This window comes from Carassius gibelio, chromosome A24 (genome assembly GCF_023724105.1).
Source record: "Carassius gibelio isolate Cgi1373 ecotype wild population from Czech Republic chromosome A24, carGib1.2-hapl.c, whole genome shotgun sequence".
Taxonomy (NCBI): domain Eukaryota; kingdom Metazoa; phylum Chordata; class Actinopteri; order Cypriniformes; family Cyprinidae; genus Carassius; species Carassius gibelio.
This window is the reverse complement of record NC_068394.1, coordinates 9,793,674-9,816,961: the sequence shown is the minus strand read 5'-3', so window position 1 is coordinate 9,816,961 and position 23,288 is coordinate 9,793,674. Positions and strand designations below refer to the sequence as shown.

The 23,288-nt window shown below is 35.7% G+C and overlaps 2 protein-coding genes across 4 annotated transcripts in view; one reads left to right on the top strand and one right to left on the bottom strand.

Annotated features, from left to right (window-relative positions):
- Positions 1-50: 50 nt before the first annotated feature.
- LOC127946338 (xin actin-binding repeat-containing protein 1) lies at positions 51-12,627 on the top strand. Of its 3 annotated transcripts, XM_052542851.1 has the most exons (9): positions 57-185; positions 669-837; positions 1,542-1,602; positions 2,308-2,676; positions 2,749-2,836; positions 5,493-5,638; positions 5,861-5,908; positions 11,598-11,728; positions 12,074-12,627. In XM_052542851.1, the coding sequence occupies exons 2-9, from the start codon at positions 680-682 to the stop codon at positions 12,222-12,224; spliced, it is 1,152 nt and encodes a 383-aa protein (XP_052398811.1). In that variant the 5' UTR covers positions 57-185; positions 669-679; the 3' UTR covers positions 12,225-12,627. The 3 variants fall into 3 exon arrangements, with proteins under 3 accessions (XP_052398809.1, XP_052398811.1, XP_052398810.1); XM_052542849.1 differs by lacking the exons at positions 11,598-11,728; positions 12,074-12,627 and adding an exon at positions 6,572-10,912 and having other exon boundaries at positions 51-185; positions 648-837; XM_052542850.1 differs by lacking the exons at positions 57-185; positions 669-837; positions 1,542-1,602; ... (2 more) ...; positions 11,598-11,728; positions 12,074-12,627 and adding exons at positions 2,985-3,806; positions 6,572-10,912.
- A 1,171-nt stretch (positions 12,628-13,798) lies between these two features.
- LOC127946339 (serine/threonine-protein kinase OSR1) overlaps positions 13,799-23,288 on the bottom strand; it is a 45,927-nt gene continuing 36,437 nt past the window's right edge. The window contains exons 6-18 of the mRNA XM_052542852.1: positions 22,489-22,598; positions 22,114-22,215; positions 21,877-22,010; positions 21,128-21,176; positions 19,510-19,575; positions 19,276-19,398; positions 17,931-17,966; positions 17,375-17,485; positions 17,187-17,245; positions 17,030-17,082; positions 15,735-15,803; positions 15,334-15,398; positions 13,799-15,246 (exon numbers count right to left, since the gene is read on the bottom strand). Coding sequence (XP_052398812.1) covers positions 15,172-15,246; positions 15,334-15,398; positions 15,735-15,803; positions 17,030-17,082; positions 17,187-17,245; positions 17,375-17,485; positions 17,931-17,966; positions 19,276-19,398; positions 19,510-19,575; positions 21,128-21,176; positions 21,877-22,010; positions 22,114-22,215; positions 22,489-22,598 — 1,052 coding nt within the window. The 3' untranslated portion in view covers positions 13,799-15,171. The remainder of the gene's footprint in view (positions 15,247-15,333; positions 15,399-15,734; positions 15,804-17,029; positions 17,083-17,186; positions 17,246-17,374; positions 17,486-17,930; positions 17,967-19,275; positions 19,399-19,509; positions 19,576-21,127; positions 21,177-21,876; positions 22,011-22,113; positions 22,216-22,488; positions 22,599-23,288) is intronic.

Sequence of the window (23,288 nt, the reverse complement as noted above, 5' to 3'; positions counted from 1 at the left end):
AACAATCAAAAAAACAAAAAAATGATCCAGCCTTTTTATAGTGTATGAACTTTCACATGAGGCCGTTTTCACAGCGTCAGGTGTAATAAACCGCCTGGACTTTGCCCACAGATTCTACATGGCGTGATTTATAAAGAACTATCTCCAGGAATCTGTGAATGGAGTATGCAACACACTTTTCAGAGGTAAAATATTCACTTATTTTAACCATTTCATGTCGATATATGAAAAAACTTGTTGTATCCGATTAAAAAACAACCTGAATTTGTAACAGAAGCTTTAAAATGGAATCATAAAAAGGTATATTTAAAATATATTTAGCTTTTGAAAGTGCATAACAATGGCTTTTGTGCGCTCGGTAAATGACAGATGGCTTCTTAATAGTTAGCAGATGATAACTGGTATTTCCAACACTGGTAATGATTAATATGAGTTATGTGAAAATTAATCAAAGATCTATGTGTTTTCTGTATAATTTAAAAACAAAGTAGACATTTCTTCTTAGTGGGCTTGTTCATTTATAATGCAAATATGAAAACTGTAATCATAATAATAATAAATACACTATAAAAATCCACATTTTAAACGTGTAGTTTTATTATCTTTTTTAAAAATCTAAGACCACACCATGTGACTGAATGCCACAGATTTGTGCTCACACTGTGTAGGTTGGGCTGTGATGAAGGACAGAGTATTAGGTGAGGAAGAAGAAATGGACGTGCATAGCAGCTTACGGAGGGCCCAGTCTCTCCGAAGTGTTTCCTCCGATCGTGACCTGTCCTGGACTGAAGCTGGACTTAGAGACAAGAGGACTTCTGTCTCTCAACTTGTGGCACAGTGAGGGAGAAGCTAACCTTTCTTAGTTCACCAGTAGTTCACCAATAAATACATGCTCTTCCATCATTTCCTCATCATTATGATGGCCTTAACCTGCATGACCTGCAAGAATGTCTGAGCTGCTCTCGTAACATGAAAGTGCATTGGCACCAAGTTCTGGCGAAGGGACAAATGCAATAATTTAAGTACAATAAAAGTTTTCCATAAGATTCATTCACTACATATATTCGAAACGTTCTAAAGACATACAATACATTTGAGGGACAGATTAAATTTGAAGTTGTTATCCACTGAAACTCTTGCTTGATATTTAATTACCATTCACTTCCTCTGTTTGAAAACAAGCTTAGACATTCAGCTAGAGATATCTTATTGTGTTGCAGACAAAAAAAAAATGAACAAGGTTTTGAAAGACATGAAGGTGAATAAATTATGATAAAATATTAAATCTCCACTGCCAGTAATCCAATACAAGAGTTTTTCATTTGTTTGTTAATAAACTCCAAAAGGGACAGTTCACCGTTCACAGTTCAATATTTCTTCTCTTAATGGTCTCAGTGTTAATGTGTAACTCTATGATAAAACTGTAAAGTCTGCCGTTAAACAGAAAGTGAAACTAACAAATCTATTCACTGGAATCGATTAAAGTAAATACATGACTTCATCAGAGCTTCTGAACATCATGTCTTCACCACTACCACCAGGTACCAAAACTCTCCTGGAAGAAAAGCCAAAGAAGGTGATTCGGGGGATATAAAGCATGAGGTAAACACACCTCAGACACTCTATTAGATTTATTAAATATTATAACATGGCTTTCTGAAATGCTTGATTCTGATTGGTCAGTCATGACAATCTGAGTTATTTTATTCCCCAATAATCACTGTTTGTTAATAGCAATGCAGTTTAATAACTGCTCATGCAGGTATCTGAAACTGACACTTCTTCACATTTCTCTCATATCACAATGCAAACTTGTTCTCTCGTTTCATTCAAATGATGCGGGTGCCATTTTGCACCAGTTATCAACTGTATTTACTGTAAAATGAATCCAAAGGACTTTAGTATTAATAGTAAGCCTATAGTATTATGGTAAGTGTTTGTCTTGTTGCAACAAATTATTTATACAGTGTTATGGGTTATACAATGATAACTGGGATAAAACCGGTATTTCTACCCATCATGATTTATGTGGGAGGAAAAACTGTGTAAAAAATGTTAAGATCGTACAATATTTCTTAAATGTCCTTATAATTAGTTTAATTAATGAGCTAATAAACTATTTAAACTCATTTTTTTTCTTTAATTATTTACTTATGTAACAAGCAGCCATGTAACAAGATTTTAATAGTGTATAATGAGAATATTTTGCGATAACAACCAGCTGGATGTACGTGGTCTCTCACTAACATATTTGATACCATCGTAGTCCTAGGATTGTGAAGGTGTTTTCTTATTTATCTCCTCCAGCTCAATATGCGGACCACAACAATTCCTGTCAGTGAGAATGAGAGCAGAGTTGAGACACCAGTGAGGAAGACTGATGTCAAAGAGAGCTCCAGGGTCTCTCCTCTCTCCCGCAGTAAGTCTATGGAGAGTCTCCCTCGGCACAGACCTACAGGCACCACAGCACTCAGGGCGCTCTTTGAGTCAAAGATCACCACCCAGACTGAGTCCAAGAAGAGCAAGACGGCACCTGAATCAGCGAGCGCTGAGAAAGCCAATAACACTACTCTCTCCGACAACAAGGATGCTGAAGACACAAAGCCACAAGTACAGGTTAATAACAGCCATAATGAACAAGAGAAAGTGACTGAAGAGGTTCAAGTGATAACAAAGGTAAACAGTCGGACCTTAAAGAGATGTGCATCTGAGGATTTGTATTTACTGATGTAATAATTACGCTTTCAGAGTGCAAGAACAAAGCAGAGCATAATTCAATCTGATAGAAGAAAGACCGTTTCTGGCATTCATAGTGAAAAAATATCCTCTCCAGAGGGTGAGTACATGCATATGATTCTTAAGTTTTATAAAGATAAAATGGGGTGGGAGGCATTTTAAATATAATAATAATAAAAAAAAAAAAAAATATATATATATATATATATATATATATATAGAAAGAGAGAGAGATAATTATATTATTTTTTTAAAAGATAATTAAATATTACATATTATTTATTTACTATCTCACTGCTTGCCATGACAATCAGGAGTCGGGTGATAATTGAAATTTTATTTTATTATATTGTATACAATTTTGTGCTAGTGCTATAGATTATTTTACATATTTTGTTATATATTTTGGGGGTTTGTTCAAAACTCTAACCCAAATGATGAGCAATCTTAATACCTCTGCAAACACCACTAATAAGGATTCTAGTTCAAGGTTAAATTTCATGTTGACAGAGTGTCATGTGACCTAAATGTCAAGAGCAGCAAACTATATACTAGACCATAAAAGACACAAAACAAAAACCTATAATATTTCAAAGACTGTTAATTCAAACTACCATATACTTTGTTTTCTAATATGTTGTTCATGATATAACTTGGGCCACATGTGAGAGGCCTCATATTTTTTCTGAGGAAGCACCAGATGACATCACAGCAGGAGCAACAACTGTTCACAATGATATAAGATGAAAATAACATGCTTATTTTAGTCATTTCTGAGTGCTGGGTTGAGGCAGAATGGAAAAGTAAGGTATATATCTCAACAAGTGATTGACTCAGCCTGGTGTAGCAATAGCAGAATAGCTCCTAAAATAGCTGGCTGGCATTTATCCTTCCATGAGAGCCAGATGGGGTCAGCTGTTACCAGCTCAGAAACGGCCACAGGCTTGCTGACACACTTGGAGGACACACATGGCCACTAGACCAGTCAAGTATCATTACTGAACTAAGTAATAAAGTAATTCAGAGGGATTTGAATTAAGCTTATGAGCAAAGAGAATGAGCGCTGAATGGTGAGTTCATGTTTACACATTTTTAAACCGTTTTATTGTATTAAGTAGAGCATGTGCTAAAGAGGATTTCTCCCAACATGTCTATTACAGAAGACCACTGTTGTGTGACAAAGGACACTGGACTTCCAGAATTTGATTATTCATTTATGTTTTAAAAACAGGCTGGAAAACAACCTAACATTTTACTGTGGTTGAAACAATGGTTATTTTGAAATAAATAACTCATGCTGAAATTTGTAAAAGAGGATGTCTATTTGGACACTTTGCACCATCACACTTTATTTTTAGACGTTTTAAAGTAAATGTTGTTAATTAAAAGCTTTTGGAGAATGTATTTGTGGTCAAATGGACAACAAGATTCAACCAGTGGTTATTGAACCAAGAAAAATAATGATATAATCATTGTGATACTAAGATAAGTTGATAGCAAGAGTGATTTAAAGCAGGAGCACTCCCCAAGTAAATATTTTACTACAGTAAAAAATAGACTCAAATTTATCAGATAGTGGGTTTCTGTTACTGCGTGCTATTCAGATACTAAAACACAGCCACAGTTGATCACAATTTTATTTCCCAGGCTTGAAGCAAGACAATATTTTGTCCTTGAAACTGATTATTAGTCTGTATCCTTCTGCTCACTCAAGCAAGCTATGTGCTGGTTCTTGGTTTGCGACTGGAAATCTCATTGGTATCTGTGTCACGGAGAGTCAGATGTTTTCCAGCCTAGTTTCTGAGCACACTTTGCACACTACACTGGTGGCTTGCATTTATAGCAGCTGTCCACATTACTGTAATGAGAGCTGGCAGAGCAATAACCATGAAGATTTCAAAAAGAAAAACACTTACATAATTTAACATTAATAACAAAAAAAGCCTTAATGGAAGAGATTAACTGTTTTATATAAAAATGAATAAATTAATCACGGTTTCCAGAAACCAGAGGTCCGTGAAGTTCCTTTGGGGATCTGTGGATATATAGGATTTTATTTTCTACTGTCCAAATGTGACGCATGAATGATCTGTTGTGCAATAAAAAGTGTAATAGTGTTTGTTAGTGCTATAAAAATTTCAATCATTATTAACTGTTATTGACCAAACACTGACTTTATTATATGTGGGGGTCCTTGTGTCCCCTGAAAAGTGTACAAAGGATGAGGGGGTCTCTGGGTGTGTAGAAACTCAATAAATTATGGTAGTCTATTAAGTAGTAGATTGAGCACAATTATAAAGCACATATATCAGTCGAAGCTGATTGTAAAATTATAATAGTTTTGGAAGGCTTTAGTATGATGATAGTATGTAAGGTTATGGATGGAGATGGTTTGGTTTGACACAGACTTTGCATCATCAATATTTGCACTTTAATCTAAAAGTCCTGCTAAAAGTTTGCTGGGTTACAGATAAAACTACTTGCAAAACTAACAAACAATTTCCCTGACAAAACACATGCCTGCTCACCTCAGACTGAAAGACAAACTGTTCTTTTTAAATGAAATTCATAACTAACAGTTCATAAAATCTTTGGTGCCTCCTGATGTGTGTGTCGGTGTACATTGTCGGCTGTGGGTCTCGGTTGTAAAAGAACAGATGTTGACCTTGATTTTATTCCTTTATTCAGGAAATTAAGAGACAAAGTTTGAGTCACAATAACCATATCATGATTCTGATCTTTCTGTTGCGTTTCAGAGGATAAAAGAAGGTCAGTCGCAGACTTCAGAGACAGCTCGGCTCTCTACGAATTGGAGAAACCCTCTATTTCTGTCAAAGCTTTGTCTGCACTATATCTGTCAAAAGTGGCAGCTGCAAAACCTGCAGGAAACCTCTTGAAACCAGTTAGTACTTGTAGCTACTTTAATTCTTCATGATACACGTGGTGACCTTCGGGGCCAGGTGGATGAGACAGAGTAAAACAGGCAGCAGGAAGAAAATGCTGTTAAATAAAATGCATGTAATGATTTTTTTGGTTTATGTCAGTGCTCTAGCTAAAAGTTGCTAAAAAAAAAAGCAAGCAACCTCACACATACTAATGATTTCCCTGTTTGTGTTTGGTCTAGGACCATAATCTCACTTCTCCAACTGGAAAAAAGCCAAACGCGATCAAGGTAAGGAAAATTAGTTTCAAATAAATACTTTAATCCAGTGGTAAAACTTATTTTGGCTTCTTTATTTGATTTAGAGTACAAATTAACCACTAGCAAACATCACCCCTGATGTCAATTCTGGAGAATTTTTTTGAATGTGCGTGTGTAAATGTGTTTTATTAAAAATTAAGGAGTTTATGTCATATTATGCACCTTATTCTTAAAAATAAGAAGGCCTTTTTTTGTCTGATTGTTTAGAGCACTAATACATTGGCAGATTGTCTTTCTTTAATTGCATACTCACATAAATAACAAATTCTGGTTGTGAACTCTTAGCTTTTGAAATAAAATAATAAAGGAAATTGAACTGACTGTGTTTCATTAAGTACTCATTTGCAGGACAGAATATATAATCATTGCTGATGTTTTCACCGGTCTTTGCACGCATAATCACAATACTAACATAAGTTATAACATTCTCGACTGCGTGCATTCAGATTGCTGACATTATTAATTATTAGAATCTTTTGGCACAAAACACTGGTTTTCTCTGGCATGCGGTTTGGCTTCCTTACAGTTCAACAGGTATGTTTAACTCTTTAACCATTTATGTTTGCTCAAAATGAATAATAATAGGCTAATGCTACCTACAATAATCTAATGTGGTTGTTCTTCTTTTTTTAGATGGCTGAAGGTGCACAAAACAGCATTGCATATGCACCTGAATCAAATCCACCAATACACCATCTGGAAACCAACTCTGAAGAACATGAACGACCCTTTACTTCGCCACCCCCTACACGGGAAGCAATGTCCATTCTGTACCAACGCCAACAGAAATGCGAGCTTAGACGGCTGCTAAAACACACTTATCCTGAGTTAAAAGATTTAGACAGTTTGGTAGAAAAGGAGTTGGCTGATATTCTTAACTTAGACCCAGTCCCAGACACGGGATATCAAAGTGAGGTTCAGTCTAGGTGCTGGCTGTTTGAGAACCGTGAAATCAATTCAGTGGATACCCATGATCAAAAAGCACAGATGAAAAAGGAGTTTCAAGAGGGCGACATCAAGAGAACCGTCTGCATTTTTGAACAACCTTCGTCTAACTCCTACAACAAAGACAACAAACTCAACAAATCAGAAGAAGTGGCATCAGAGGAGAGCATCAAGGTGGATGTGAAAGCAACACGAAAAATGTTCGAAATTCATTCAATGGGCAGTCAAAACCCCTGTCCAAGAAAAAATATTTCTTGTGAGGAGGAAAGACAATCAGGCCAGAAACCTAAGAGTGATTCTGTGACTGATGGGAAAAAAACATCAGAAATTCGTCATAAAAGTCCAACCAGTGATGTCATTGACACAAACAAGGTGTTTGTAAGTATATCTAAAGCCAAACAGATCTTCGAAACAATATCACATGACAAGAAGAACATTTCACCAGCAAATGACAACTTGATCCAAGAAGAAGAACTGCTAAGGGCAAATGTAAGAAACAGAGCTCAAATGTTTGAATCCACTCCACTTGATAGGATCAATCAGCAAACCAAAGAAGAATTAGAAACCATCCTGGAGAACACACAAGAAACGCTAGTTTCTTTATGCAACTTCAGTATCGTGCATTCTGATGGAACCATCCTTGAAGCTAATGAAACTGGCCATGTCAAGAAAGCAAGATATCATTTCATACAAGAAGAAACAAGAGCAGCAATTCATGAGGAAGAGATAGTGACTGGATCCATAAAGAGCATCATGCTTCAGATGCTTCCAGGAACAAACTTGAACCCAACTGTGACCTTCCTAAAAGAGGACAGTCAGGGCAATGTGGAGATTCAGCAAGTAGATGTCCCTATTCACCAACTTCCATTCACTCGAGATAAAGAGTGCAGAAATGCCAATGTGGTGCAGATTACTGAAGATCTACTCAGTCAAAAGAATTCACTGAGAAAAGGAGTCTTAATACAGGATGGAACCACAGGAATGAGAGAGATAACGGTGTATGCTCTATTTATCCACAGTGAAGACAGTACAGGGGTTATGGAGTTTGGTCAAACTGATTTAAGAACCATTCCCTCAAGTCTAAGGAATGTTCCAGAGTCTGAAAATGGGGATCTGAAGACAGATAGTTCATCAGAAAGTTCTTCAGTAGTAGATACAAGCAAAACTACTAATAATGTGCAGTTATTCCAGAGCTGCATTGAGAAAGAAGACTTTGATCATTTAAAATGCCTGCAGGAAGCCTCAAATGTAGATATAGGTGCATCTACTGGGGATGCAACTGAGATTATATCAGGTAAAGTTAACAATATCAAAGCCCTTTTTGCTACAAATATAGATGACACAAGCTTTAACATTCAGTCCAATGAGAACAAGTCAAAATGGTCACCTAAAGAAAGATTGGTAAATGTTGAAAAGGATAATGCAATAGCAACAATCCAATCTGAGCATAGTCCTGACACAGGGGACAATCTGAAAAAAGAAAGGATTCCCCAAAATCAAGATATCATGAATGATGGAGTCGTTCTTCAAGCAGAGTTAGTTGACGTTGTTGAAGATGATGAGTTGGTGAATCTACAAACAGCCATCATGAAGCTTCATCAGGCAACAATGGAGGCAAAAGCTCTTCAGCAGAGTGTACAAGCAAAATATACCTCCCAGAAAAACCAAACCCACCAAATCTGTGATTCTGCTTCAGTGGCCCAGGAGTTTGCACATGTGAAAAACAATGATAATGTAAGCGAGAATAACGAGCTCTCACAATATCCCAAAAATGAACTGGAAGAAGAAAGTAAGGAGGATGTCATGAGAGGTAGCATACAGTCAGCTCTTGATTCCTTGGGAAAATCAAACTTTAATGTCACAAAGGGTGATTTTAGAGCTGCCATGATTTATAGGAATTCTGGTAAAGGTTATGCAGGACAAAAAAAGACCAATGATTTGATGATGAACCAGATGAGCCAGCCAAGTGAAAGGACTAAAGAAAGTAAGTCAGCAATATCCTATCCTGTGCCTCAAGCTGAAAAGGAAGCTTTAAAATCACCTGAGGGAACTGACACAACACTTTGGGAAAGGTCAGTCTCCGTAGAAAAACCAGCTAAAAATCGTAAAACTCCCATTGGACCCAAACCAGCTATCCCACCTAAACCAGATCATTTAAAAATTAAGCCAAACCGTCTAGGTTCTGAAATTGACACGGAACGTCTCGACAAATGTCAAGTCCCTCCTGCTTTTTCAAAACCACCAACTGAGCAGATTAAACAATCTTCAATTTCCAAACCATGCCCAGACTCAATGCCTCAGGATGATGCACACGAAAGTGTAGAGCATACTGATGCCAATGAAACAGAGCCTAGTAATACATCAGTGAGGATCACTGAACATCCTAGAGATGAAAAGCTTAATTGTGGTGAGGTTGTTGAAGAAACTCCAAAGAGCTCCCCAGAAAGCATTGTCAATGAATCTTCCTCTGGATTTCACGCAACTCTGCAAAACTTCAGGGTAAAGCAAAGTGGTTCAGTGCCTCCTGTAAAACCTAAAAGAATCAAAATGGCAGAAAAAAATCTGAAAAACACGGACAACACCAATCCATTCAACTCTACCACTTTGGAAACTGAGCCAGCACAAGGAATCACTCCTCCTCACAACAATGATTCCTCAGGCGAGACCTGTAAGACAGAGAGCAAAAACCGTAAGGAAAGAAATGATAAAAGTGATGGTCAACAAGTTAGTGGAGTGGTCAGACGGGAAAAGAAAATTAGAGGAGAGACTGAGGATGAGCGGAGGCAGAGGCTTTCGGTGCACATGGATGAAATCATAAAAGGAAATGTGCCAGCTGTCATGGAGATCTTTGACAAGCTCAAAAAGCAAGAAGAACTGAAAAACATACTCTCCAAAATGGAAGAAATTGAAGAAGACACCAACAAAGTGGATGTGAGCTCACTTAAAAACATTTTCGAGAATGTTCCTGATTGGGCCGTGCCTCGAGAGCCAAAAATAGTCCCACCAAAACATACTGAAGCACCAAGTAAACCTGAGATGATGTCATCCATGGAGGTGGCTTTTGGGGACTTAGAGAAAGCTGGTTCAGAGATAATCTATTTAAAAGACCAAACGCTTGCCAGACTCATGGATATAGAGGAGGCCATTAAAAAAGCTCTTTACTCAGTATCAACTTTGAAATCTGACTCTGACATTCTAGGACTCTCTGGTCTCTTCAGGGAGTCAATGGTGACTGTACAAGGTTCATCTCCCTCAGGTAATATCAGGACAATCAGCATTGGGTCAAGCAAATCACCAAAAGCTCAAAACCAGATCGGAAAGATGGTTTCTGAACAGTCAATGACACAAAAAACCCCAGAGCTTTTTATTCCCACAACCAAACAGAGATCAGCCTCACCGACATCTCCTTCATTTATTTCCATTCAGTCTGCATCGAGGAAGCCTTCGGAGCTGCCATCACCTCAGATCAGTCCCCAGAAGGAAGAACCAAAGGAAGAGACCAAGCTACAGTGCTGCTGTAGTGTGCCTTCAGACCGCAGACAATGTTCTGTCACAAAAGAGTCATCCTCAAGCCCTGTGAAACCACGACGGCAGGTCAGTGTGCTGGAAGTGCAAACGAAGCCTGAAGAAGAGGGAGTCATCGGAACAAAAACCATCAGCGAGAACTACGAGAGGAAAGATTGCTTCGGCAACAAGTTCTACTCCTCGAAAACCTCCACGGTTGTGACAACCCAACCTGAAACCAGAACAACTTCTGAAAAGCTCATCATGAGCAGTCCAGCCACATCGGAAATTGTCACATACCCAAGAATCAACACACCTTTTATTAGAGAAGACTGTCCTAAACTGTAAACTGTTGGTTGTCATGTAACTGCATGATCTAATGATGTAACAGCCAATGCATTTTTGTACTTTTTGCTTGGTTATTTTTTTTCATGCAGTAATGCAGTAAAAGGGTTCTGATATTTCTGTGAATACAATATAGTTTGAATTACTGCCATATTTGTTAATAAAAATAATTGAAACGTGTCACGTCACATAACAAATTTCAGTAAAAAGTATGTTTACATACAAATCACATTATTTGAAGTTTCACACTTCTAAAATTGCTAAAAATGGGATTGGAAGGACTGAAACACAGTGATCAACCAAAGTATTTCCCCCAATTTTTCTGGTAACATTATTTGCTAAAAAGTCAAGCATTTTAAAATGCCTAGCAGATCAGTATTTTATGTACAAAGATGCTTATAAATCAAAACATATAATCCTGTGTTTTTAATAATCAATAACATTTCTATTTAAATGCTTTACATTTTTAAATCTATTTAACTATTTCAATGTACATTAATAATGATATTTTAAGCATTGCATTAAGTTATTTTGTTTGTCAATGTAAAATGTATTTATTTTTAAAGTATTTTTAGAATGTAATAATTTAGAAGCTTTATTGATCTTAAGAGGAGTGTTGCATCATGTTGGGATTCCAGACATTGAAAAAATTACCAAAGGAAAAAATAATAATCCAACTAATAGATAATGAAGCCAAAATACAGCTTTTACCATGACTATCTACTACATATCAAATACTATCATTTACACCAGTGTTTTACAAGCCAATGCTGCATAAAAAAAAAAAAAAAAATCCATCCTAATAGATTAAGTGAATTAAAAACTTATGGTACGGTGGTGTGTTAACCCTTCTATGTGACTGTAGTTTCAGCCAGCCACTCAGGAAACATGCTCAGCCTGTCTGAAACCAGTTTACCCAATGGAAAGAATGGCAGCTGACAAAATCATTTTTCACAAAACCTGTTTCTGCTGCAAACACTGCAAAAAGAAACTGAGGTAAGAATGTTTCTGATCATCATAAAAGCTTATAATGAACATCAGTGAAATTGAAACCTTTAAACACATTACATTTATGAGTCTAAGTGAGTCAAAATACTTTGGCATCACAATGCAACTAGACCATAAATCACAACAAACTATTAAATAGGAAGCACTGAATTTGCAGTTTTGTACCAGCTTTCAGACTTTGCCACTTAGGCTATTAACCTACAGTACTTTGCTGGCATTGCAGTTGTTGCTTAAAACTGTTAATCTACAAATATGCTCCATATTAATGTAGTTTTTATAGGCAACAAATCATAAGAAATAAACATGCTAAAAAGATGTTTTGCTTGGTTTTAGCCTTCAAAGCTATGCGCCTCTCTATGGGGAATTCTACTGTGTTTTCCACTATCAGCAGCTTTTCAAAAGGAAGGGCAACTATGACGAGGGCTTCGGCCATCAACAGCATAAAGACCGTTGGGTACAGAGGAATGACACGAAGATCTTTTAGAACTACTGAACAAGTATACTGGCTGTAACCTTGTCCAAGATGGTCTGGTGTATGCAAATATGACGTTCAAGTCTTTTTGCAATTGTGCTTTAACACATTTAAATCAAATATAAGGATTCAACATGAACATAACTTGATTTCGTAGAGCAGTTTATATCTATATATATGAATATCATGCCATATATTCTAAAATGTTTCTGTTTGAGACCTTGATGAAAATTTGTTTTAGAGCTGTAATACAAAATACTTTACATAACTGGTTGATGTTGATGATCTTAATTTTTATGTGCTGAAAATAGCATGGATGTCAGGGATAAAAGCAAACATGCAGATGTGTACAAAGCTTTGAGAAGCCATTTCATTGTCTCAATTACTAAACTTAATAAAATAAATTCTTGCTTCATTGAAGGCTTTCTAGTTGACCCATGTTTGCTGAAGCATCTGAAAATCACTGAATAAAAACAATACTACACATTTTCAATAATAAAGAATTCACTGATTTCGACTAGTTTTTAAACTGAAATGATAAGAGTACAAATTCATTTTAATCAATAAAACTTGACAACATGATACTTGCAAACCGAAAAGTAAACAGTCATAACTCTGTCTTATTTTCCTCATTCACACATCTTGATAAAAATCTTTGTAGTTGCCAACTTCACCTACATTTTTCCATTCTGGCTTTCCCTGATCCCCATGTAAAAGGAAAATAAAGAAAAGTAAGATTTAATTCTGAGTACTTTTTTTATGATTTATTATTGGAAGAGTTGTTTCATGAGTGAAGTTGAGTGAAATGTCACCAATATAAAGAAAATGACTGTATATAAACTCACATTTCAGTGTGATCATTTAAAATAATTTTCTAGAAAAGTTAACAGCTTAAGTCATTTGTGGATTAATTGCGTATTGGAGATGCGAGGGACTGAGAGTTCTCTGACTAAATCTAAAATATCTTAAACTGTGTTGCAAAGATGAACGGTGGTCTTACTGGTTTTGAACGACATGAGGGCGAGTTATTAATAAAATAATTATGATTTTTGGGTGAACTATCCCTTTAAGTCATGTTTTGCTTGGGGATCAAATACTTATTTCACTCACTGAAATGCAAATCCATTTCTAACCTTTATATAATGTTTTGTTTGTTTTTTTCTGGATTTTTTTGGTTGGTATTCTGTCTCTATACTTTAAAATAAACCTACCATAAAAATAACAGACCCTTCATTTTTTAAGTGGGCAAACTTACAAAATCAGCAGGGGATCAAATTAATATTTTCCCCACTGTACATAATAAAAATTATTTTCTAAAAGCAAACCTCGGCTTTTCAATGCTAGCAATTAATTTTTTCCCATTTTAATGGACTGCTTTGTGGTGATTGCTACGAGCTGAAAAGAAAATACTTGAGTCAAATCTTTCTTTTACTTCCCTCCTATTATCTTTTGAATCTTCCCAATAAAACAGGAAAGTTAAGAAAAATGTTTTAAATTATTTAACAATTAGTAGACATATATATATATATATATTATAATCAAAATGTATAATAAAATGAAACATTGCTTTAAAATAATAAAGTTGCTTTTGATTATTCCAGGCCGTTCTTGCACACAATATGCTTAAATGAGATTTCTTGGGAAGTAAACAACAACTTCAGCAGTTTCAGGCAGATTTATGCTTCCTAAGATCTCACTGTGAGATTATTGGCCCCCTCACAGACAAAGACAAAGACAAACCAAGAAAGCTCACAAAGTGTCTTTTGTAGTTGACACCACCTCCCATCACCTTATTTATGAAGAACACAAAGGCCACGAGTGAAACATCCCATATAAAATCAAACCAATGGCAAATTACATTATGTACATGCTCCACTGAGTTCATCCACATCAGAAATACACATGAATACTTAAGAGTTCAATTCCAGAGCAGGAAAAAGCTAAACACCAAAGTTTTTATCAGGTAATTCTACCTTTTCACAGAGATGCTTATAAAAATGAGCATAAGTCACAGATAATGTCAAAAATTAAAACCAAAATTCACAAATTACTGCAAAATCTAAAAAAGGAGAGATATGTGTGATGCAAAAATGTGTAGAAATATTAAGGCAATAACTTTAGAGCAGCATTGGTAACATTTGCAAATGTGCCAAGTTGAGATAGAGGCAAAAATAATAATAAAAAAAATACCAACACCAACAAGGGGGAAAATAAGTAAAACCAGACTTTAGGAGTGTTCATTAGGGCTCAATGACACCAAATAAACAATTTAATCATATTCAGCTAATCTGTAGCATTTGTAATATTTGCGAATTGTAGTGTAAGTCATTTTTGTGAAAAAGTAAAAGTTGTTTGAAATTTCAAAACCAGATTCTGTAAATGTTCATCAAGCTGCTTTAAACTGAACCTAAGTTAATAATGCATGCGGTGTGATAAAACATGCTAAGCTGCTTCTCTTCAAAAACATAGAAAAAAATAAAGGTTTACAACTATAGCTAAAACCATTTACTATTTTCCTCTATAAACTCCATGTTTCTTTGAGTTTCACTCCTCTTTTATGCACTCAACAGTTATATTGGAGGCATTTTTTACATTGTTCATTTTTAGGGTGTCTGTTCAGATTTAGAAAAATTAAGACAAAAAAAAAAAAAAAAGGATAAACAATAGAAGAACATTAAGGTTATATCTGGTTATGATAATTGCATCCTTATACAAAAAAATTGTAAACTTTATTTTAATCGATTCCTACAAATTCTGATCGTTCTCAAGTTTGTGCAACTCTTCCGCTGGGCCGTTTGGAATCCTATGGGCTGGTGCTAGGGTACTTTTCTCTTTGGCAACAGTGGTTTCTTTAGGGCAATTGAAAGAGGAAAAAATACATCAATGTGTCATTCTGTTGGTAGTGTTGGGTTTGTTTTCACATTTGTAGGCAAGTCATGGTCCCGCACAGAGCCTAGGTTTAGCTAATGCTGAGCTGAGCAAATCCCAAGAGTTTGACATCATCAGTAATCTCAGGGCCCTCAACGCAAGAGGCCTGAAAAACACCACACATGACGAGTTACTGCAAAACACCAATGAGGACTAACACACAGTGGCTTTAACCAAACCAGAAGACACTCACCAGTTTAAAAGTGACATTTTTATTGGAATGAGGCTCTTCGACGATCTTCTGCAAATTTGCAGCCACTGAAATGACATGAAACAGAGGTTTAGGACCATGACATATTATAATTAAGAATTCATCATAAGCAGCCTTCAGAAATCAGTCTTAATATGCTGAAACATTTTATCACTATCCATGTTGAAAATGGTTGTGCTTCTTAATATTTTGGTCGAAAAATATTTGATACATTTGTTCAAAGATCAGTATTTTTAATAACCACAAAAAAAAAAATTATATATTTTAAAGCATTTATTTGAAATAGAGTCTAATTAATTTAATGCATTACTGCTCAATAAAACTATTGATTTCTTTAAAGAAAAAAAAGAAAAGAAAAAGATGATCATGAAAAGAATCCTTACCTATAACTAAATCTCTCCCATCTACCAAGCCGGCCGATACCAGCTCCTGAGAAACCCCATCTGCTGTGTCTACAGAGAAAGAAAATGTATGCAATGCATTAACTCTACTTTAAAAAGACTTGCTTAGACCAATAAACTCTCAGTCTGGCAAATTACAACCTCCTGTATATTTGAACTGACAAGCTTGTAGATCTTCCAGAATGAGGCTGACAACTTAAAAACTGATCAGATGCACACAACACGCTCCAGTCAGTTCAGAGAGCAGAACATGGTGCAGACAAAATGCAGATGCAGAGAGTTAGTGCTCTTTGACATCAGATGGCCTTTGCTGGAGATAAAGAGTAACTGATTCTAAAATGGAGTTAAGGGGATACACCACCAGAAAATGAAAATTTTTACATTAATCACTTTTCCCCATGTCGTTCCTAACCTGTAAAAGCTTCATTCATCTTCAGAACACAATTTAAGATATTTTGGATGAAATCCGGGAGGCTTGTGATTGTCCCATTAACTGGCAAGTAAAGTACACTGTCAAGAAAGAAAAATATGAAAGACATCGTCAGAATAGTTCATCTTTCATCTGTGGTTCAACCGTAATGTTATGAAGTGATGACAATACTGTTTGTAAGTGAAGAAAAACATTTCATAACGTTACAGTTGAACCACTGATGGCAGATGAACTATTCTGACGATGCCTTTTCTGGGCCTTGACAGTGGTATTTCCTTGGCAGTCTATGGGACAGTCACAAGCCTAACGGTTTTCATCCAAAATATCTTAAATTGTGTTCCGAAGACAAACAAAGCTTTTACAGGTAATTGGGGGTAAGTGATTAATGACAACATTTTCATTTTGGGGTGGAATATACCTTTAAATTGATTTGTTAAACAATAGAACTGCCCAAGTGTATTAATCAAACTGACTGAGATTGACAAATGTGACAACTGTCAGGGTTTTTTTTTTTTTTTTTTTAAGTCATGAACACTTTGGGAATACATCTGCATTAAAGGGATTCTCCGCCCATAAAAGTGACACTGATTTACCAACTGGGGTCTAATGGATTGCCATTGTGTTTGTTTAGCATGTTTCTTCAAGTGTCATCTTTGAGGGACCCATTCACTGCCAGAAAATAAATATTCTTCTAAAAATCCAAGTTTGTGTTCCAGAGAAGAAAGAAAGTACAGCTGGGACGGCCTGAGGGTGTGTATCCCTTTAAAAGCGTATTGTGAAGATTTATTAAAGTGTTATTATTGCTTGATTTACTTGCTGACCATTAGCCACATCTTTACGCTCTTACCTCTACCAGGCATGAACTCAAATCGTATGTCATTCAGTTCCTTTTTCAAGTTTCTATAGGACAGGAGGAGAAATAGAAGTCATCTACTGCTCCTGTCAACACTGGATCAATGTCAATAAATGACTCAAAGCATAAAAAACCTACAAATACATCTTACCTTAACCTTAATACTAAACTGATCGGGGTCTGTGAGGCATCGGCTCCAGGAACTGCGGCCTGCAGACAGAGACAGAGGATCGGACTCTATGTACAGACCGAGGTGGCATAATTTCCTATCTTCATGCTTGATACAACAGCTTTGACTGGAATAGAGATGTCGAAATATGTGAACTGTTAGTGCTCTACCTGGTCAGGGTTCGCAGCTGGGGTTGGGGTTGTGTGTTGAGTGTTGGCCGGGCCCTGGCCAGCAGCTTGAGGTAGTTCAGACTGAAGGTGACTGCTGAAAGGCTGGAATATCTACAAATACATGCATAGACCCACACAAACTTTTATAAATTATAAATATAATAAAAACTTTGAAATATAAACTGGTCATTACTAAAAAAAATTATATAGTAGCCTATACATAGTATAGATACACTTCAGTGGAATCAAGTTATAGTTTGGAAATAAAATGGTTATTTTTTTTTTGCTTTTTAATTCAACTTAAAAAAAAAAAGTATTTAAAGTCATGATTTTCCAAATAAAATGTTTCATTACATTTTACAATAGGCACTGCATAGCAGGATACACTATTCCGCAGAGTGCCCCAATTATTTAGCAAAATAGAATGGGTCATCTACATATTTAATGCATACTATGTATCATATAAATGCATTTATGATACATAGTACACACTGCAGAAATCATAGGAATAGTCCATTAGTATTGTTTTTGGAAACGTTCCTTATGGTCTACATACCTCTGCATTCTGGGGTCCTTCTAGTATTCTTGGTGACTGTGTGAGAGAGATAAGAGGTCAAAGGTCAAGCTCAAATCTCTTGGAATAATATATCATGGTTTGGGTTACTGTAATTCAGCTTCGGATTTGAATGCACTGTAGTAAGGAATGAAGCAGGGATTTAAGGTCCTTCATGAGTATTTCATTTTACACTAGTGCTAGAAGTATTTTGCCGTTTTAATAAAATATCATTTAAGAATTGAAGGACTACTGGAATTGTTTTAAGATACGCAGCCAAATGACACAATATCTGCCTAAAACATACTCTATTCAATAGGATCAACTTTAAACATCCAGTGTATTCCCAAACTGACACAATTAAATACTGCCAATTAAATCTAAGACTTATACTACTGTTGTTTTGTTTTAATCAGCATAGATAGATAGATAGATAGATAGATAGATAGATAGATAGATAGATAGATAGATAGATAGATAGATAGATAGATAGATAGATAGATAGATAGATAGATAGATAGATAGAGATTTCTGTACTGGAATACAAACATCATGTAGTGACCAGAAGTGACCATATTCCATGTTAGTGCTTAAACCAACAGAAGTCTCATTATGAGGCTGTTAAACAGAATCTGGAGGGTTATCAGAGATCACTGATTTGGTCAGTATGTCAAAGTTATAAATAAAAACATGATACAGATGGCATCCAGGAAGCACACATCATCACTATATTAAGTCAGCCTCTCTGTTTTTTCTAGCAAGAATGGTTTGGTTACACTATTTTTGCTTTGCCACACTTTAAACACCATTGAGATTAGAGCATGTGGTTAAGCTTAAAAAGCTGGGTAGGTAGGTAATTATGTAGCACATATAAGCTATAGGTTCATAATAAGCAGAGGATACTGAGCAAAAGTTATCACATTAAGCAATCTAAATGATTATATGCTAGACATCAAGAATGTTAGCAGATATATTATGCTCTCTAAACAAATGTTCTTTCTCATTATCTAGCACTTCCAATATCTGCGTGTCCTAAGGTTTTGTCTGATGAGTGTGCTTCCTTGTTAAGCAGAGGCATCTGTATCAGCTGGAAAACTGAACAACCCTGGGTGGGGGCAGCTCAAGAGGCTGAGAGAAACGGACTTGTCGCCTTGTCGACTTGGACTGCTGCTCCTTTAGCGGCAAACACAAAACACAGAGCTCAGGGATGAGAGGTGCCATGACAGCCAACAGCATTACAAACACCACACACAAAGAGCGCACACCACTGGTGCTGGAACTCGCAAAATGATGTCTTCAGCAAGGGTCTGAAATTCTGCTTGTGTGTGTGTGTGTGTGTGTGTGTTACCCGTAAAGCAGCAACAGCAGCTCTACCCTCCTCGCTCTCCTCGTCCAGTTCATCATCACTCCATTCCCACTGTCCATCTTCTGTTTTATGGAGTCTCCCGCTGGAGCCAGGAACTCGCCGAACCTACACACAAACGCACACAATGAGTCAATTAAAACGAATTATTCAAAAACGACAACATCATAAAATAATAGGAATAAGACCTAATAAAACACCATACTAAATTTCCCTCACCTTTCTCGCTCTCTCTTTAATTGTAGGTGCTTTCTGTAATAATTTCTCCTGCAGGAATTCATTATTCTGCCAAATAAAAATGGAACACAAAGATAAATATTTTTCTAAATGATGGTGATAACCACAATTATGGTTGAATTACAACATGGGCTGATATTCAGATTCAACTCCAGTTGATTCAAACTGTAGACAGGGAACTCCATCTGACAGAGTTTATCAGGCAGTTGAAGAGATCCGGATGCTGGGGTGCTTATCCCTGCTTTTGTTTAGATGCAGACATGAAGGCCCAGTAATGATAGGAATGCTGTAGTGAACTCATTTGGGATTCATACCCCCTTGTGTAGGGGTATTTATATCCACATTTTTTTTTATATACAATAAAAACGTACTCTCATGTCATTTCAAATCCATAAGCTGTTATCTTTTGTGAAATGTAAAAGTAGAGACTTCTAAATAATTTAAAGGTACAGGTTGTAGGACCTGCCACTAGAGGGCGCACTATCAAAACAATAACAATCGCATGGTTTGATGACGCTAAGAAGGAGCGTGGAATGATGGGATTTGTTGTCTTCTACCCAACCGCTGACGGCCATCAATCAGACAGAAAGATAAATCGTGGATTTAACGCAAGTTCAACAATTTGTGCGAGTAGATTACATACAATGTTAAATACAACATTACATGCATTGATTACATACATCAATGCAAAGACGCGATCAGACGATGGATCAGATGCGTCCTTGCACGGGTCTAGAGATGCGATGATTTGCGTTTGCCATGTATGCCCCATAACACTAATCTTTTTGATCGTTATAATAGCATACGTTTTCTGTAAAGATACGAATCAAAACAACTCGCCTGTGGAGTAAAACACAATTGAGATCGGCATCTCTTTCTAGTTGAAGTTTGTCGCGAAGCTACTTCCGCATTTGTCCACAACACTGTTGTTATGTGCTTTCTAGTCAGTAAAGGCGGTAACAAAGGGTAACTAACTACAGTGACAGGCCACTGCACTGCCCCGTGTCACTGTTTAGAATGGGAATTTTCTCATGATTTACAAGTAGTAGAAAACATTAGAGATATTGTTAGTAATCAGCTGGACAAAATATATAACACTAGCCTAGTAGTTTTTGGATATTTTACGGCAAATATCTTACAAATTGTACCTTTAATTGTATTTAATTATAGTCAACTACTTAAAGCTGTAATTGGGAAGTTTGTTAATGGGGTAAAATGTTGATTCAGAATTACTTTATTATATTCAGAAATTTGCCTATGAATCAATAAAACTGTTAATCACTAAAATGTATTTGTGTTACACGAAGTTTTCAATATACACCTCTGCATTTTGATTCAAATATAGTGTGAAAACACTGTATGGATTCAGAAGAAATACAGTATGGATTACATTTTGAGTGTGTTTTTGTTTTTTGTCCTGTTATTGAGTATGAAAATGGCATATTAATAATTGTTGCATTAAAAAAAAACATCTTTAATGTTATAACAGAAGTTAGAATGACATACAGATTTGCAAAAACATGTGGGTGAATAAATGATGACAGGATAACATGGAACAATAATAAAAAATAAAAAAATATATTTGAAGTAAGATTCTTACCTTGGCTTTCTGGAAGAATTTATGTTTTAAGAGTTCTGATGACGTCGGCCTGAAAAGCAAACACTATTGAAATATACTTGCTTCGTTATGTCAGCATTAACAGTCAATAAAAATAAAATATTTTTTTTTTCCTCTTTCAAAAATCTTACATCGAAAAAGTGCACTTTTAGAAAATGGTTAAAACCATATATTATATATTATATTATATATATATATTTTTTTTAAATTGAGCAGTTCATCACATGACCAGCTAGATACTACATGACACACACACACACTACTGTTCCAAAGTTTGGGGTCAGTAAGTTTTTGTTTTTTAAGAAATGTATTATTTTTCAGCAAGGATGCACTGAATTGTTCCAAAACCGACAGTAAAGACACTTCTAATGTTACGAAAGATTTCTATTCATAAAAAATCCAGGAAGAAATATATTATGCAGCTCAACAGTTTTTAATATTGATTAGTAAAAGAAATGTTTCTTGAGCAGTAAATCAACATATTAGAATAATTTCTGAAGGATCAGGTGACAAAAATCAGAGAAGTTAAATAAAAATTGTAATATATTAAGTTATTTTAAATGTAGCAATATTTCACTATATTACTTTTTTACTGTATTTCTTATCAAATAAATGCAGCCTGGGTGAGCGTAAGAGACAAAACATTTTTTTTTAGAAAAACCCCAAACCTTTGAACAGTCGTGTATTTTTCTTACATGACCTAACGAGATCATTGCTGCTCTGCTCAGCACCTTTTCTCTGGGTCCCTCTGCAAACACGACGAGATCATCTTCCTCAAGGATTTCCCATATTTCTTCACCATCTCCTTGTCTGTGATTCCAGTCTCAAGACAAGGAGGATCATTCTGCAGGGTCAACATCAACACCTGCAAACACACACAACAACGTGTTTATCATTAAGATTGATGCATGACAGCTGTAAGATTCATTAGAGCTCGTATGGGACTGTATCTCCTGCTCTATCCTCACCTTCATAGGAGGGTATTTATGGTAAGGAGCTGTGCCTGTGGCCAGCTCGATGGCTGTGATCCCAAAACTCCAGATGTCTGCTTTGAAGTCGTAGCCTTTCACCTGCACACAAACAGTCACAGATTTGTTTACCACGAGAGAAGCATCCATATGCCAGCAGTTACCGGCTATTTTACAGCACACTGAAATCTTAAGACTTTAAAAAGGACAAAATAACAGCTTTAATTGTCCGTGTAATTCAGTCCATGTACAGTGAAATCCAACAGTTTGTAACTACATGAAAATGCTGGTATTTGGCATTTTTCCAAATTAATACCATGGGATCGTAGTTGTATGGCTTTAAATGAGCAGCGGTTGTTGGGTGGAAATACTTGCCTGCTCCATCACTTCTGGAGCCATCCAACATGGCGTTCCCACAAACGTCTTCCGCACTTTATTTCGAGTCATGTCACCACCAGTGGCTAAGAAGGCACTTACACCAAAATCTAAAAAAATAAATAATAATAATTTACTTATCAATTTGTAAAAAATCTAAATAAGTTACATTATTGTTTTGTCATTGCATACAATAACAAAATTCAATATTGCAATTCAGAAAGCAACAAAGGGATTTAAACACTGCACTTCAAATAAATTAGTTAGGAATAATATATTAAATAGAAGGAAACTGCAAATCTTTAAAAAACTACATATAGAAAAATTTGTCATGCTTCAATATTCAGATGCATAAACTACTGTTCAAATGTCTGAGGTCAGGATGTTTTTATTACATATATAAAGAAATTATTACTTTTATTTAGTAAGTGTGCATTAAATTGATCAAAAGTCACAGTAAAGACATTTATAATGTTAGAAAATGTAACAAAAATGTTCTTTTGAACTTTCTATTCATCAGAGAATCCTTAAAACATGCATTATGGTTTCCACAAAAAAATTAAGCGATTAAACGATTTAGCTATATATATCGTGTGTGTATATATATATATGCGAATGATTTCTGAAGGATCATGTTACACTGAAGACTGGATTAATGACTGCCAAAAATTCAGCTTTGCCATCACGGGAATATATTACATTATAAAATATATAAAAACGGTTTATTTATATATTATTTAGTTTATATATAACAGTTTTATTCTATATATATATATATATATATATATATATATATATAT